At 33.3% G+C, this 18502-nt stretch overlaps 1 protein-coding gene across 2 annotated transcripts; it reads right to left on the bottom strand.

The window, feature by feature from the left end:
• Window positions 1–338: 338 nt before the first annotated feature.
• On the bottom strand, window positions 339–17695 carry LOC143579669 (uncharacterized). Of its 2 annotated transcripts, none has more exons than XM_077062910.1 (15): window positions 17096–17695; window positions 14802–15906; window positions 14642–14710; window positions 13535–13759; window positions 12742–13425; window positions 12030–12621; window positions 11869–11933; window positions 11031–11153; window positions 10134–10627; window positions 7845–8943; window positions 7697–7759; window positions 7183–7407; window positions 6329–7078; window positions 5666–6245; window positions 339–2279 (listed from the first exon to the last, which is right to left on the bottom strand). In XM_077062910.1, exons 1-15 carry the CDS (start codon window positions 17563–17565, stop codon window positions 2221–2223), a joined length of 6603 nt encoding a protein of 2200 aa, XP_076919025.1. In that variant the 5' UTR covers window positions 17566–17695; the 3' UTR covers window positions 339–2220. The 2 variants fall into 2 exon arrangements, with proteins under 2 accessions (XP_076919025.1, XP_076919026.1); XM_077062911.1 differs by having other exon boundaries at window positions 11031–11096.
• Between the last annotated feature and the right edge of the window lie 807 nt (window positions 17696–18502).

Here is an 18502-nt window from a genome sequence, read left to right as displayed (position 1 = left end):
ACCAATTAAGAAAAAGAGAAGACTAATATCAACCCATCTTAGTTGAGTGGGTAAGACACAAACAATTTGAAGGAAATATAGTGAGTTCGATTCAAACCAACAACATATTTTTCATTTTATCATTTTGAAAAGAAAATTGTAAAAATGAAAACTTGTACTTGTGTTCGGCCACCTTCATATGTTACATAGAATTAAAGTTGAGTACAACAATAAAATATATAAAGGAAGCACATTATTCTACTAAGTATCAACAGCTAGACATGATGAAATATACAAAGGAAGATAAGTGTGGAGGCACGATATTAAAACCCAGGTACGACCATTACTTATTACATTACGTGTTGTATAATTATATTATTATTGTATACTAACCAAGGCTCAATGGACTGGGGGTTTGTGGAAAAACCCCTAACCAGGCTTGGCCCAATAACATTAGAGTGTCATGATGACGGTCATTGGGCTCCCTATATAAGGGATCTTTATCTACCATTTAAAGGGACTCTTGGTCTCCACCACATGCTTTGTCTGTAACCGGTTTAGTATTCATACACTCATTTTCAAAAGAATTAATGGTGGAGATCAAGTCTTGTAGAGAAATAACACTCAGATTGGTTGTTCTCTTTATGGTAATGACACTGTTATTCCAAGTGTACGGTGGTGAATTCAACAAATTGTAGATAATCTCTAGCATGTCATTGTTGATTCCTACACTTTTCATCTTGATCATCAACTTCTCAAATCTCCCAATGAGATTTCCAACAGTCTCTCCTTAAACATGATTGAAAATGTTGAAATCTCCTTCCAACATGTCCTTTCTGTTATTTCTCATTTCCAGATTTCCTTCAAATTTCTCAACCAATGCATCCCAAAGTCCTTTGGCAGTGGTGTGTTCTCTCAACGCTTGAGCTATATCAGAAGATAGACACACACTCAACACACCATAAGCATTTTCATCTTCAATAAGCAGTTTCTTATCATCATCCTCATAATCCTCAAGAGGAGTATCAATTGGTCCTTCAGGTGTTAGGACTGTAGGCTTGTGAGGATCGTTCTCAATGGATCCAAGGAGAGTATAGTCAATCATTTATTATGTAGTTCTTGAACCTCCATCTGAAATCATCAAAGTTGATTTCAAAAGACATCAACTTTGGATATTTTGTAGTGGTTCCAGCCTCATTTTCAACATAAGACAACTTTTCAACATCTCGGGATTTTTTGCCATCTTCTTGAACAAGTTTGGAATGAAACAATTTTGTCCAGAAGCTCTAAGTATAAACGGATCGAGTTTGAAACTGATCGAATCTGGGTGGAATGAATCGAATCTAGTTTGAAAATGGATCGAATCGAGTTTGAAAACGGATCGAAACTAATTTACAAATGAATCGAATTGTACTTGATTCAATTTGTTTTAGATTTTGATTCAATTAAAATCTGGAATTCGATTCGATTGATTTTATAATGTCGATACGATTGGTTTGTATCTTCGATTCGATTGATTTGCATATTTCGATTCGAATGGAATTCCGGAATGTATTGGTTTCACCTTTTGCACGTATTTTTACAAAAGTACACTTTTGATATGTTTGGAAACTCGATTAGAGCCTGATGAACACTTTATCAATCTTCAAACACAATTTCACAAACCCGAATGCTTTAAAGAACACTTTTATCACTTATTTCAAGCTCGTAAATACACTAGTATGCCCGAAACCACTTCAACCACTTGAAAACAAGTCTAAAACACTTAAACAAGACCAAAATCAAAGGTTGTTACATAATAACTACAACTAGTAGAGCTGAAAGCTCTGATACCAATTGTAGGTTCTAAGAGCGGATCAAACAACTAGTTCTTAAATAAGTCTCTAACTACAAGTTAACGAAAATCACTTCTAGCCAACCGAGATCTCGAATTTTGTTGGTGTTAGATTATTATCCGAAAAAAGAAAGAAAGAAAAGTAAAGAGAGTTGGTGAGATGTGGATAAGATTATTTTCAAAAGGTTATTGAATGCACGGGCATGCTCTCCTATTTATAGTAGTAGCATGTCATGCCTCATTCTATTATAATCGGCCCAATGGGCTCAATGTTACATGTTATTGGACCCAAACATACATAAATAAATGACAAGCTAACTTGATACATCGTTAATAGAATTTACAAATACAAAAGACTAATATTCAAAACGAGACCCTACAAACTGGTGCATTGATCATCAGTTCAACTATTTAATTGGTGGTTTTGCATGATTAAGTCGACCGTTTATCTTCCATCCTTGTACCTCTGAGACAATGTGTGACATAATTGTAAGATAATAAATAATAAAAGTAAAAACAAGTAATGAATTCATGTCTAAAAGATATATATTTTGATTATCGTATATTAATATGCCATACCTCTTGATCATATTCTAGGCCCAGATGATAAACAAATGCTGAAATACCTATGTTATAATCATTATTAAGTTATCCTAATAATGATTATAGCATAAGTATTTCAGCATTTTGCTATCCTAAGTATTTATATAACAAGTAAAAATAGTAATTCTAGTTTAATATATCGACATTCCCCTTAAGCCAGATTATACTCATTCCAAGGTCCTTTACAGGATTAAATTTCCCAACATGTAATCCTTTAATAAACATAGTACATAACTTGTTCTTTTGTGCTTCAAAAGTGTATCTCCCAATGTTTTTTTGTTATTGACTAATTTACGAATAAAGTGGCAATTTATACGAATGTGTTTTATTTTCCCATGATCGAAATCCTAGATTATGTTAATGTTGTTCCTTATTTATTGTCACTTAGACTTTCCTAGGAATTTCTTTTCTTTTTTTCTTGTTTTTTTTTGGGAAAAAGAGCGGTAATATGTATATGTATACTCATATAACTAACTTAATTTGGTAATATATACATACAAATATATTACCAAGTAGAGTAATTATATAAAGTAGTGTAATTATGTAATTACATCATAGAGTAATTACATAATTACTCTACTTATATATATAATTACTCTATTTAATTCTCATGTTTAACACGTTAATTTCATTTGTATTTTATCCAAAACCTATATATATAGAGAGAGAGAGAGGGAAAAGATCCAATACGAAAATACCTTAACATACAATAGGTACGCGAATTCATTTTTTCACGAAATCGATTCATGAAATCACATCCAAACAACTCGGAATCGTCAGTACATATCCAATTAATCATTGGTTCCCCAAAAAAACAGTTTTGGATGGTTAATTGATCAATTTTTCACTTTTTTTCACGAAAACCATTTTTTGAGCGTTTTAGGTTTTTGGCTGAGCGTTTAGTACTTTTGCCTTTGTTTTGTGCCTTTAAGCGTCTCGCGTACCTATCGTGCGTTAAGGCATTAGCGTACAGTATCTCTACCATATATATATATATATATATATATATATATATATACTCTAATAAAAGACTACTATATATTGCCACTTGTCAACCTCTCATCACTCCTCACATTTTCTTAACCCATATTCACTAAAATGGTATTATTTCGAATCAACCGGCCTAACTAATGTTATCTTGATCCTTATATTATTCAATCCATTTGTTTCCACCTTCCAAATTAAAAAACCCTATGTTGCAGATACTCAATCAGTCGCCTCTTCCCTTCACTGCCAATTTGCCATTACTTCGCTGCCTTCTTCCTTATCTGATTAAACCTACGAGACTGTTCATCTCCAGCGTACAATATCTCTACCTACGAGATGTATTACGTTTCCGAAAAAATGACCGTATAACACCAGATGGTGGTAGTTAATGCAACTTTACTATATCAACCTTTCAAAACTAAAGTAAAGCATAACGGCACCAAGGTATCACTTGGATTTCTTTTGTTTTTGTTTTTTTTAATTTTCAAAAAATATTGCAGCACGGTTCGTGTAATCGTGTTCCTGGGTTGGTAGGTCCAGCTAACCCGAAGATGACCCGAAAACCTTATTATATTTTTAGATTCAATAACCAACAAAATATTGTTTTGAATGTTTTTTTTTTTTAAATTGTTTCACGGTTCTTGTATTCGTGTTCTTGGGTTGATAGGTCCAGCTAGCCCGAACACGACCCGAAACCAAATTATATCGTACACATGAACTTAACACGACATTCGTATTTGTTAGTTATTTTCTAGTTTTGTAGCAAGATTTTATAACAAGTTTTGCTTTCTTTTGAACAAAAGTTTTGACATTTTAATATATTTTTATGTGTATGAATATTTTTTTTGTTAGTTTCATGGATAAATTATCATTTATCTAGGGTTGGTATATATATGGAGAACCTTATTTGTCACATGTAAGAGTTATAAGCATGCATATTACCTTACCTAGAGTTACAAGCAAACATAGACTAAAGATTTTGATTTTTGATAAACAATGTATACCGACCAATAAAATCACAAATGTAGTGTACAAGGAATGTTTTACTTATTTATAACATATTTGTGTAATTTTAATTATGTAATTTATGTAATTATAATGTGAATTATAATTATATTAACAATATATGATCATTTTGTTCACTGTATTTCACTTAATGGATAAGTTTAAAATTTTAATCAATTGCTCGTGTAATACACGGGCCTCAAACTAGTATATATCTATAATATATATAAACGAAAACATAAAAATCATACGTGTCGCGATGTGGTCGCTCCCCCTTTTTTTGGAGTCACCAGATTGACTTCATTTTTAAATGAAGGCTTCTCATACAGATGACCCGAATTCATGGGTATGGGTCTTACCTACCCAAGATATTCCTTAAACGGGTTATAACATCTGATTAAATAAAAAGTTATTCTCACCAAATTATTGATGTAAAAATCCTATAAAATAGGATATACTAAAAATTAATATCTTATTTATTTTAATATATATATATTATTTAAATTAAAAAACCAATTTTATAGTAAAAAAAAATGGGTCTTAGGTCTCATCAAACCATAAGTATATTATTAACTTTCATAAGTATTATTTATAATTAAAAAAATCAATTTTATAGTAAAAAAAAATAAACGGGTCTTGGGTCTCATCAAAACCATATAGCTTTAAACCGGATTATAATATCTTATTTATTTGTGAAACAATTTATCATCAAACCATAAATATATTATTAACTTTCATAAAATAAAAAAATAGAAATTCAAAAACTAAATAAATATTAAAACAAAAAATATAAAACAACCCCCGTGATACTGGAGATAAAAACTAGTATACATATATATATATATATATATATATATGGGAATGATATTTTGAGAACCTTGATGAGTTGTAACAACTTTAAGAACTCAATATGGACCACACATTTAATTAAATTGATATTGAATATATGGATGAGAATAAATTTGATTAAAATATTAATCAGGAGGGAAGGTAAAGATTTTTGATAATTACACAAGTTTAAATGTTAGTTACACATGTATAATAAGTCGATTCGGTGTGTAAAAAAATACTATAATTTTTTTTTACGTTACTTACACTTACGTATTACATATATGTAAAAAAGTTCGAAAAAAAATTGTTACGTTGAGTTCTTTCGAGTTCTTAAAACTCAAAGTGGTTCCCAAAAGAAATCAATCATATATATATATAAAAAAACAAATTTAACCACACATAATTAGCTTGACCAGAGGGATATACCTGCATCATCAACCGTATCTCCGACTAGGACCCTACACCAATCATGTGCCAATTTGTTAAGCTCCGAGAATTTAGAAAAATCATGCCGACAAAGATAGTAAGCTCCCGTGCTTAGTTCATATCCAGACAAACCACCTCCAAGAGTTTCTTCGCATCCTGTGTTAGATTCCAAGATGTCGTTCGGTACATCGTATGTGTACACGAGGCTTGCTCCACACTCGATAACCTCCAGTCCACTTATCACAATGATAGACACAGTAATTGTATCTCCACTGCCTAATTTGTTTCCAATTGGCCAATAGCTAAACCATATACCTACTTCTCCAGATTCAGGTTTGCCAAACACAATTGGGTTGTACATCAAATCAACTCCTTTGTCCGTACTGATTTTAGCAAACCATACCGAATTATCACCTGATACTGTATATATGAAAGTTACATTTAATCCTTTGAGCCTCTTATTTTTGGGATACGCAGGAACATCAAAGCACAAAGACGATGATTCTGTTGTATAATGTGCCATGTTTGGATCCTTTGTGTCCGGCAAAGATGTGCTCATTATACCAAATTCATACAACATCTATACCATAAAAGATAAAAAGTTCAGTCATTCATATGCATTAACTTTGTAGGTGGTATTGTGTAGAGAAAGGGAAATCTGACCTGAAGACTGCAGCTTCTGCCAATGGTGAGCTCATTGTTACCAATCAGGAAAACCTCATGATCTTGATACTCCTTTAGCCACTTCATATGTCCCAGGTAACTTTCATCCAGTTTGGCCACTGGTACCAGTTTGAAAATGCTTTCAATTTCGGACAAACTAATACAACCTTCACATTTAAACTCTTGCAACGTGAATCGATGTGATTCAAAAGTTACACTCTCCAGTGACACACAGTCATTTATATACAATTCTGCAAGTGTACTTGGAACACATAGAAGCCTTTTCAGTTTTGAGCACATTGTCAAGTCTAGGACCCGAAGATTTGTAAGATGACTGTAATTAGGAAGGGATTTAAACAAATTGTTTCCTAAATTTAAGTATTGCAAAAATGGTTGATCACTTAAACCAAGGGTAGAGCAGTCAGTATTTTCAATATTGCAGTCCTTGAGGAACAACCGTTCTAGTGAACTTGGCAAAATAATGGAAATCCGCTTTGTAAATTTTCGATTATAAGCTGAAACTACTATCCTTGGTAATGCACCACGTTTATCCCCCTTGAACAATTTTTCACACTTTGTCATATTCAGTAGAGTAAGACTTGAAAGATCTCTAAGGGTTTCACAAACATGAACCAGCATGTGACAGCAAGAGAGAATCAAAGTTTCAAGTTTGGGGAGTCGGGAGATGTGGCAGACTTTTAGCAGATTATGTGATTCCTTCAGATCTAGAATCCGCAGGGATTGAAGAATCTGTTGAAAAAAAGATTTACTTGGTACCGTAAAATCATATGACCATCAAAAACTGAAAAGTTAAAAGATGCCAAGCAATTAAACTAGAATATTGGATTGTGTACCATGGGCGGTTCAAATACTTTCAATTTGCTATAGCTCATATCTATTGCCACCATGTTTCCCATGTATAAGTCAGAGGGTATGGCTCTTAAATGAAATCCATGCCAGCGAAGCAATCTTATATGTTTTGATAAATTCTCAAAAGATCCTGTTAGGGGCACAAATTTGAGCAGGAGCACTTCTAGGTTATTCATCTGTATAAGTGCATCTGGCGTAAGCTTTGATGGCTGAAACTTAAGCATGAAGACTGTTAGTAACACAAATTATGCTTCTAAATAAATGCACAAAAGGCATAGCATAGGGGTACTAAGAAAGTATGCCTACCTGAATAATCTTTTTAAGTTTTAGATATATGGCCATCTATAGAAATATGAACTTCAATAACCAAACAAGAAATAATATCCACTTATATGTAGCTAATCTACTACTGACATGTGGAAAATTTGATCTGGTAGAAAACTCCTGCTTTAATTCTATATGAAGATCATGCAATAGTTAAGTTTTAACACATATTACCTGCTCCTCCTTTGGACTCCAAACTTTCATGTCAAGTGATAGACCTTTAATTTTTTGTGAGCCCTAAACAGAGAATGAAACTAATAAGTTTGATAAACATGAGTGTGAAAGAAAATAATATTCAACATACACATGAGAAGCATCTTACCCTCCCATTTCTCAACAATTCAAAAGATTCATTATCACGCCAAACTCTACTGCGTCTTAAAGGGTTTATTGATTCTTGGTAGATAATGGTTCTCCCCATCTCTTGATGCAATCGATGCATTATGAGTATGTTGCTTGGTGAAATCGAAAGAAGGTGTTTGTTAATTAGGGTGTTGATACCAGGTACTAAAGAGTCGTCATGCCCCAATATCTTCACAACATAATCCATTTCTTCACCAGTGAAGAAGCAAGCAATATGCAAAAACAACTCTTTATCGGATTTATAGAGCAATGAGTTGTAGCTCTTGATGAATACATCATATAGTTGCGAACAAATCCCTCCTCTTAAATGTCTCAAATGAGTTCCCCAACCTGGAATACTTTCTCCCGACAAAGAAGCACCACAAACTAGTAGAGCTAATGGATTTCCTTCACAATATCGTACCGCCTCTTTTGCAAGCTCTTCGTAACCTTCCATAGGAGTTTTGGATATAAAGGCACGAAGACTTAAAAGTTCTAATGCATCGTCGTCATTCAATAATTTCATTTCATACACTTGGCACCTCCTTGATCTCGAACTAACCCATGTCTTTATGCTTGCATCCCTAGTTGTTACTATAATCTTGCTTTGTTTATGAATATTTCTGGTTCCAAGCAATGATACCAACTGGTTCTCTTCAACAATGTCATCTAGAACAATAAGTGTCTTCTTCCATGGCAAGACTTTTTCAATTTGAAGCATACAGTCACTAATGTTGTGTGCTTCTATCTTCCTACCCCACAAAATATCCCTCAGAAGTTCTTCTTGTACCTCAAGCAAACCCTTATCATTGATACACCTACTACCAATGTTTTCGAGAAAACTAAAGTTCTCAAAATTATCAACAAGTAAATTGAAGATATACCGGGCCAAAGTGGTCTTGCCAGTTCCCCCCATGCCACAAATTGCTAAAATTTCAGCATCAGGTTGCTCTAACCAGAAATTGATCTTTTTAACTTGAGCATCCATCCCTGTTAGGTTGGGTGGAGTGTAAATTTTTCTGCTAGCAACTTTATAATATATTTTATTAACAACGAGATTTACAAATTCGGCTTCAGACCTGAACAGAAGAAATAAAAAGTTAGTGGATGGTATTTTATGGCTGTTCGATTAAGGTTAATGAATATAATGGTGAATTGAATAACTAAAGTGTAAGGTACAATTTACCATATGCCTAAACTTGATGACGATTCATTTGTAGTTCATTTCCATAAACTTATATACTAATATACATGCATATATGTATCGTCGAAGTAAAAAAGGCTGAAAGGTCCAAAAGGTGATTCAACAATAGAACAAACCTGTACCATTGATCAAGGAACACCAAGGGCTAGGATAAAAGGTTGCCAAGTGGACTCCAAGAAAGCCAAAATCTGGGGGGAGGGGGGACCCATCTTTGTTGGGTTTTATCTAATTCAACTTTTGTTAATAGTTCATTCTTTTCCAACAAAAAAATTGTACCATAAAATAAAGCATACTTCATGATTAATTCATTAATTGAAGTATAGTATTGCTATACTTTCTTTTTCTTTTTCTTCTTTTTAATTTAAAAGTGAGTTGAACTGCGTGCGTATAACGGTGCACAACTCATACAACGTTCCGTCAGCTCGTGTGTTAACAGATTTTAGGATTCCTTGGACACATGTACCCCACCCATAGGACGCATGTAGCATCCTTATGCCTCCCTCCCTCCTTCCTTTTAATACTTTTTAGGTAAAGAATACTTTTCAAAGAAACTCAAACCTATTTATGTCCATCTAAATAAAATATATAACCAAAATCTTCATCGTCACATTGACTTGGTTTAGCAAGTGTAGGAATCACTTTTGGCAATTGACTGTGGTAGTTTTCTAGCAATCCATTGAAACCATACCGATAAAAAGTCAAAACTATTGTTGGAGATAGTAACTTTTAAAATTAAAAAAGGTTGTACAAGGATAGAAAAAAAAATGTATGTTGGTTTACTAGAAGACGGTTAGAGCGGGAGAGAAGCAATTTATAGTTCATAACTTGGCTTCATAACTGGTGTTCCAAGAATCCTTCCTATCCTTTCTATATAAACTCATTTTACTTAAACCTTACACATTTAAATAAATCAGATTATTAAAATAAATTTATCAATATTGTTTAATAATAAAAAATAATCGTTTTTCGTCTGTTATTTAATTTGTAGCAAAGTCATTTACATTAAAGAGCTAATTAGAGATATATTTGTAAGTAGCATAAGAAGTTTAGAACACGAAAACATACCCAGAACTAAGAACCATGCCACTCAAATTGCCGACCTCCCTAAGAGCTGCCTTCCATCTGTCCACATTATCTTTTGTCCACCTTGATGAGCTCTCATTGACTTCAATATTGAACTTATTGGTTTGCTTCCAAACATCTGAGGGGTTGATGTGATAAAAAATCAGTAGAACAAAATGATCGAACTCACACATTTCATCCAGGATCAACGAGAGCTCATCAAGGCACCAAGGGGAAGTTGCGTAGTTATCTGACAATACAACTATTGAAGACTTGGAATGTTTGATTGCTCTATCAATTTCGGGCTTAATTTCTTCACCACTATTGATCTGATTATCATACCTAAAAGTACGAAGTGATGCTCGAAGTAAAGCTTTATTGAGATGATCCGTGAATGCATTATGAGTATCTTCAACTCCAATGCTTAAAAATACATCATACAACTTAGAAGAAGGTTTGCGGATATGGTCAATGAAGGACGCCGAAGTTTCACTCTCCTAGTTATACCAAGCATAATCAAGCAAATGAAATCAATAGCAGAAAATAATAATAATAATAATAATAATAATATGTGGCCTATTAAAAAAATAACTAAAATTAGTGATTATGATCATTGTTGGACCAAAGGTTTGCAAATTCGAATTTCACTAACTTCAAGGTGACCTTTATTTATATGTAAGAAACTTACTAGCTGCTTTTTTCTTGCCAATGTTATGTTGATATTGCCTTGCTTTCAAAAGATGATAATGTTCTTTAAATGACTATAGCTCATACAATTAATTTCTACCACATTAAGGGTGAATTATGTTTTTGATACATTACTACCTCACCAACATGTTTAAATGGATTGTGGTGGGAGTGGAGGACAAGGTCCCAAAAAAGTTTCCGATAATTGAATACCTTTGTTGCTGCATCGCTATATGTAGTCCCAGAATTTATTGCCTGCCCCACTATGCTTGATGTCACCTTCACATTTGTATCAACAAAAGATGACTTGGACATCTCTTCAATGTTGTAGCTTCCCTATTTGTTTATATAAAAAGAATAAACACAAGTTACCAAAATCATTTATCTCGTTAATTAAAATCAGATTAGTATTCATGAATATAATCAGATATTAAGATTTGTTAATTACAACTATTGTTGAAATGTGATTCAACTCTAAGGTTTAGATATGCGCGTGTTTGGCTATATATTGGAGTTCATGTGCCTTGCACGTGATTTCGTTCCTCTATATATTACCGCTCTACATTTGATTTTTTTTTAATAATGCCACCGGCTATGTTTCTTTAGATTGTCCTGGTCTTTAGCAAGTTTATGTTATTTGAGTTGTTTCTGATCCTTTACTTAAGAGATCATATGTTTTCCTTTGATGCATGCACTTTCAATCAAGCTGTAAAAGATTAGGCTTTAGATTGAGTTCTTCATTATTTCATGAGCTTTGTGTTGTTACTTCTTATACCAAAAGTTATGACTAGTTATTATTACGGTTTTCTTGTGTTTAGCCTATGAGCCCAAGAAAGGTATCTCTAGGTTTTCTAGTTATTTTCCTATATAATCATTACTAGTTAATTATTATTCGGGGTTAGTAACATGTTGTGTTAGCCTATAAGCCCAAGATAGGTATCTCTATGGTTCCTACTTCCTAGTTTAATTCTTGTATATATATATCCCATTTAATTTTACAACAATCAAATCAATAATTCATTTGAAGATAAGCTATAAAAAGTACAATTACCGGCTTAGGGCCAAATGAAGAATTTGATTGATTGGGTCGACCAGTCTTTCCCCATCCTTTTACCACTGTAATAATACGAGTAATGAGATGTGAAGAGCTTTATCTACTTGCAATTTAGATATAGTGGAAAACACACAACTAACTTGCCAATAGAAAAGTACCTGCATGATCAATGTTATGACCAACTAAAATCCTAAACCAACGAGGGGTGGGTTCATCAACCTCCATTTTATCAAAAAAATCACGGCGGCAAAGATAATAAGCTCCTTTGTTTAGCTGAAATGCAGACAAATCCCCATCCAGAGTCTCCACCCATTCCATGTTATCTTTAAAGGCTTCATTAGAAACTTCATCGTCAGTGTACACAAGGCTTGCACCACATTCGCTAACCTCCAACCCTCTAACCACGACAATAGACACATTAATAACATCATCCACGTGAAATTTGTTCCCGATAGGCCAGTGGCTTAGCCAGATACCAACTTCACCAAATGCTGGTCTGCCAGAGATTGTGGGATTGTACATCAAATCAACACTCTTGGTTGTACAAACTTTAGCAAACCAAGCCCAGTCATCATCTTCAACAGTATACTTGAAAATTACATTCAATCCTTTGAGCCTCCTATTATCCGGGCACTTAGGCACCTTAAACGACACCGATGTTGATGTTTTTCCAAATATAAGATCAGGCATCATCTTTTGAATCTTTATATCCGGCAGAGAAGTGCTAATTATACCAAATTCATACAACACCTGTGTTACACACGCAACAGAGTTGATTTATTCATACAATCATACATAATTAGTTTCCAAGAGGAAGCACATTGTGTTTGTGTGTGCTTTAAGCATTTGATTTAGAAAGGAACGACAAACCTGAATACATTGGCTTTTGTTTTTGGTGAGATCAACATCACCAACTAAGTGCATCGCATGATCTTGATAATCCGTTAACCACTTCATGTGTCCCAAATCAGCTTCATTAAATTTGGCTACTGGAACCAATTTGATAAAGCCTTGAACTTCTGACAAACTGGTGCAGCCTTCACATAAAAGCTTTCGTAATGTGAATCGGCGAGATAGAAAAGTTACTTTCTCCAGTGACACACAGTGGTTTATATGCAATTCAGCAAGTGTACTTGGAAGAGATTTAAGCTCCTTAAGTTTTGAGCACTTAGTCAGGTCAAAAATGCGAAGATTTCCAAGATGATTGCAATTAGGCAAGAATTCAAAAAGATTATTTACTAAATTCAAGTATTGAATAGATGAATGAACACTGAAGCTCATATGAAAACTATCGGTATACTCAAGTTTACAATCCTTGAGAAAGAGCTGCTCTAATGAACATGGCATAGAAAAGGAGGTTTTCCACAGGTTTTCACATCCTGTCATGTTTAGAAGTGTAAGACTCTTAAGGCCTCCAATTGTTTCACAAACATATAACAATTTGTGACAGTTCCACAAAATCAAAGTCTCAAGGTTTGGGATCATGTTGATATTGCGAATTTCTATGAGCATGTGCGAGTCTTTAAGATTCAAAATCTTCAGCGATTTAAGATCCTGCTGCAGAAGTAACCAAATTTTGTTTAGAACTGTACATTCTCAGAAAGACTCAAAAGAACTGAGAAGCTGTAAGGACAAACAATAAAAAAATATGATACTATCCTACCGTTGGTGGTTCGAATACTTCCAAGCAGCTATCACTTAGATCTAGAGCAACCAAGTTCCCCATGAATAAGTCGGAAGGTATGTTACTTAAATGGAATCCAATCCAGCACAACCATATTAAATCCTTTGAAAAGTGCTCATAAGGTCCACTCAGTTGCACTGATTTGAGGTAAAGCAACTTTAGGTTATACATACCCTTAAAGGAATCCGTCTTAAGCTCCGATCCCTGATAATTCAATAGGAAGTGAGTAACCTGAATTTGGCACTGATTTGACAAACTCGCCTTCACCCCTGTTCTAGTTGGGACTTGAACCCAAACCCACAGTATGATACACCTTGGATACCGCTAACGAAGTGAGAATTATATCTATACTATGATATACAATATACAATATTTATATACCACGATATAAATCTGAGCCACTAGTCAATGTTCAAGAGCAAATCAACTGTTATAAGTTTAGAGAGATCATATTTACAATAGTACAATACAGTCCACAAGAATAACAATATCAAAGGAAAACCTTACTGTCCTTAAAGTAACTAGTGTATGTTAGTTCAATAATCATACCTCTTAAATTGCACAAGAGAAAAAAAAAACTTTACTTGATAGAAAATAAAATATTGCAAATAACAACTATACCTTATGAATATAATTCCAACACAATAAGAAAAGTGTCAAAATATACAAAATCATATGTTGATAAAAAGAAACATTATCAAAACAAACTCTAAATTGTATGTTGATTTAGCAAATGTAAGATTACATACGATAATTCAGGTTACCCCATTTATGTTGAAAAGTAACATGGTAAATGTGTCTATGGAACCTAAAGTTTCATTGTATCCAACCCATTGACTCTGGTAGATTGATTATTGTGAAAAGATCTATTTTCTTTTCATTTAAAATATAATGACATAAAACTAACCAGAGCAATTCAAAAATAGTTCAGCTTACAGAGTTGCAGCTTTCAACAATATAGCAAAAGACTACAATCATGAAGCTTAACGGAACTTTGCACCAAATGCTCGGCCACAATACTTAGGATATTTATGAGAATTTAAATTCTGTATGAATACTAAAAGGCTCTTTCTACCTATTTATTACCTGGAATGCATACTTCTTTTCCCTCAATTCTTGGTTGTCAAGTGCTAGACCTTCCACTTTTTTTGAGCCCTAAAAGTAAAAAGGAAAAAATTATATATTAAATAAATACAAGGGTGTTAATGAAAAAAAAACTACAACATACACAAAATAATCCTCTTACCATTCCTTTTCTCAACAGATCATGAGAATCTGTACTCCGCCAAACTCTACTACGTTCTCCGACATCTTTGGGTGATTCTTGAACAACAATGGATCTCCCCATTTCTTGAAGCAATGGATGCATAATGAGTGTTTGACTTGGTGAAATAGAAAGAAGGCACCTCTTAGTTAAGGTTTTTATAGAAGATACCGCAGAACAATCATGTTCAAATATTTTTACCACATAATTCATGTCTGCTCCATTAAAGAAGCAAGCAATATGCAGAAACAATTCTTTCTCACACTCATATGGTAACGAGGTGTAGCTTCTTATGAGTACACGATGAATTCCCGAATGAATATCTTTTTTCAGTTTATCTAATTCACTTTTCCAGTTTGTGATGCTTATATCATGTGAAAGAGAAGAACCCAACACTTCAAGAGCCAGTGGATTTCCTTCACAATACCATACTACTTGTTGTGCAAGCTCCTTGTAATCTTCAATAGGGTATTTGGATCCAAAGGCATGAAGACTAAAAAGCTCTAACGCTTCACTGCCATCCAGTAATCTCATTTGGTACTCCCTACACCTCCCATATTTTAACCCAACCCGTTCGCTAATATTAGTTTCTCTTGTTGTTACTATAATCTTGCTTTCTTTATTAATATTCCCCTTTCCAAGTAAATCTACTAATTGAACGTGATTAACAATATCATCAAGAACAATAAGTGCCTTGTTCTTTTGTAAGGCTTCTTCAATCATAACTGTACCTTGGCTATGACTGGGTACTTTTCTCTTCTCGACACCTAAAACGCCTCCAAGGAGTGCTTCTTGTAGCTCAAGCACATGATGTGGTTCTTTCCATTTACTACCAATGTGTTCAACCATACAAATATTTTCAAATTTATCCCGGTTCGAATAAACAGTGTACCGGGCCAACGTCGTCTTTCCACTTCCTCCCATGCCACAAATTACCAAAAAATTTGCATCGGGTTGCTTTATCCATGAATTGATCTCTTCGTAACGTGTGTCCATCCTAACTAGATTGAGTGGGAGATGAAACTTTTTACTTGCTAGCTTATTGTAGATGATATCAACTATATCCTTTACAAACTTTGTTTCAGACCTGTTGCATCACAAAAAATAAACAGGTTCAAAAGATGCCATTTAAGAGTATGTCTAAGTGATGAAATATAATGAATTTAGTGTTAAAAAAAATAAAAAAAAAAAAAAAAAACTCCAAATTTATAAGAGGACTACACATATATATGCTTAATTTGATTGTAGTTTAGGTTTTAGAGGTGTTATGATTTTGGTGATCTAAAAAATTTACTATCAAATGCCTATGGCCTAGTGATACCAACGTGTTGGAACAAGGTGTCCCTTACCAAGTGGTGTTGAGGAGGTTGTATGTGATGGACAAAAATACATATTTATGAGTAGGATGTGAGGAGGTGTGTATGTGTTTGCAGTTCTAAAAAAACAAGTTTGATTATTTAATTTACACATTGACAAATAGATAATCATGGCATGGACCAAGCAAGCCAATAATAGTGTATATGTGTGTTCTATGGACTAGTTTAACCAAAATGAAAAATGTTGCAAAGATAATTCAAAATAAGTCTTTGGAATTGAATAAGGGAAGCTCCCGGGTTATCACATGGACCATTCATATGATGTGTAAACTCAACATTTTAGTGTACTGATTTTATAGTAAATCGTTTGGATGTTTCTATGATATTCTAGTGGTTAATGAACTTTTATAGTGTGATAAAGATTAAACATGGTGGCTGTTGTATATGGTTGTCTTAATTATTTAATAAAATAACGACCAAAATAATAGTCAAGGTGCAATAATCCACAAGATTCTTTTTATTCATATAAAATATTATATCCATAGTTGTCACAACCAAACCGGTTTTGGATTCAAAACCAGGCATTGAACCGGTTTGTTAATCCTATTTATAACTGCTCCCCGTTTGAACAGACCGGTTATATATTGGTTGAACCAGATCAGGTTGTTGGCCCGGATTTTCAATTTCCTTTTTTCTCCATCAAAACGTCGTGAGTCATTTATTATTCGAGACTCATTATTTATTTGAATTTAAGTATTAAACATTTTTTTAATAAATTGCAATATCAGAACAAAACACTAAAGATTTTCATGTTTAGTTTTGTATTCTATATACAATCATAACTTTTGATAAATTGCAAATTCAACCAAAAAACAAATATTTGAAGTTATGTATATCTGTTACCAATCTTCAAAAAAAATAAATGAATACAAATTAAAAAAAAAAGCACCGACAACATACCCTGACAGAACCAAGCCAGTCAAATTAGCAACCTTACTAAGTGCTATCTTCCACCTCTTCACATTCTCATCCGTCCACCTTGTGTTTGCAGTAGAATTTTTAGCTTGAATAAAGAAAGAACCACTTTGGTTCCTAACATCTGAGGGGTCAACATGATAAAACACTGGAAACACAAAATGATTGTTATCACTTTTTTGCTCCAGGATCAACGATAGCTCATCAAGGCACCATGTAGAAGTTGCAAAGTTCTTTGAAAACACAATAACTGAAGCCTCTGATGCTTTGATTGCCCTGTTGATTTCTGGCTTCAGTTCTTGACCACAGTCTAGTTCATCGTTGTCTCTAAAAGTGGAAAGTGCTGCCCTCACTAAAGCCGCGTATAGGTGATCTGTTATTGTGTGACGAGTATCTTCACCTCTGAAGCTTAAAAACACGTCGTATCTTGTAGCATCAGCCTGAGGAGAAGCCATTGAAGTAGATACAAAGGGCTGCTTGATTGGATGGGTGGATAGGTAATTAAGGGGAGTTTAAAAGTCAAAAGTCTTCTATTATGTTATAAAAATATCTGTGTTTTATGTATGGGGTTGGTGGAAGTTGGAACTCATGAAATATAACTTTTCGAAAAAGGTGATTTTTTTTATGTATTTTAATAACCATTTTCCATATTCTTGCTCTTATAATATATGTATGTGTAGTGAGAGGGCTATAAAATGAGGTGTTTTGTGTCATGTGGTACTCAATTAACAAATGATAGGTTTTTGTTTTTTTGGGTGTAATGGGATGCAGCCTAATTTATATATATATATAATGGAGTTACACTTTCACTTTTCGCTGTAAAAAAACTTCAGAAATGATACTATATATATATATATATGGGATGGTTCAAGAGAGAAATGATATTATTGCAAGAAATGTAAGAAATGAATATGAACCGCTAGTTTTGTTTTAAGTTTTAAATGCTAAAAGCTAAATAAAGAAACTATTAATTATTCTCTTTCTTCAATTAATATAACTAATAAATCATAATACTTATTTATTTAATTAATATAACTAATTAGATTATTATAATTATAAAATATTAAGAACTCATTTATTTTTATGACTTACTTTTTGTTTATTGAATTTTTATCCTACACAAGTATAATTTATTCATACATTAATATTTTTTTTTATCCAAAACTAATTTCTTCCAACTCAATATATTAATATCCATCAACACATACTTACGTTATGATGAATAATACCAAAAAACAATTTTACATGTGTTTGCATTAGATATCAACAAAAAACATACAACCTACACAAAAACGTATAATCTACACGTGTTCTAAGAATAAGACAGCATATAACCTACACACAAAATTTATCATCAATAAAATACACACGCACACGAAAACATATAACCTA

The sequence above is a fragment of the Bidens hawaiensis genome, unplaced genomic scaffold (genome assembly GCF_021521415.1).
Source record: "Bidens hawaiensis isolate Kalapana, Puna unplaced genomic scaffold, B.hawaiensis_p1.1 tig00029900_1, whole genome shotgun sequence".
NCBI classification, from domain to species: domain Eukaryota; kingdom Viridiplantae; phylum Streptophyta; class Magnoliopsida; order Asterales; family Asteraceae; genus Bidens; species Bidens hawaiensis.
This window is presented reverse-complemented; position numbering and strand designations above follow the sequence as displayed.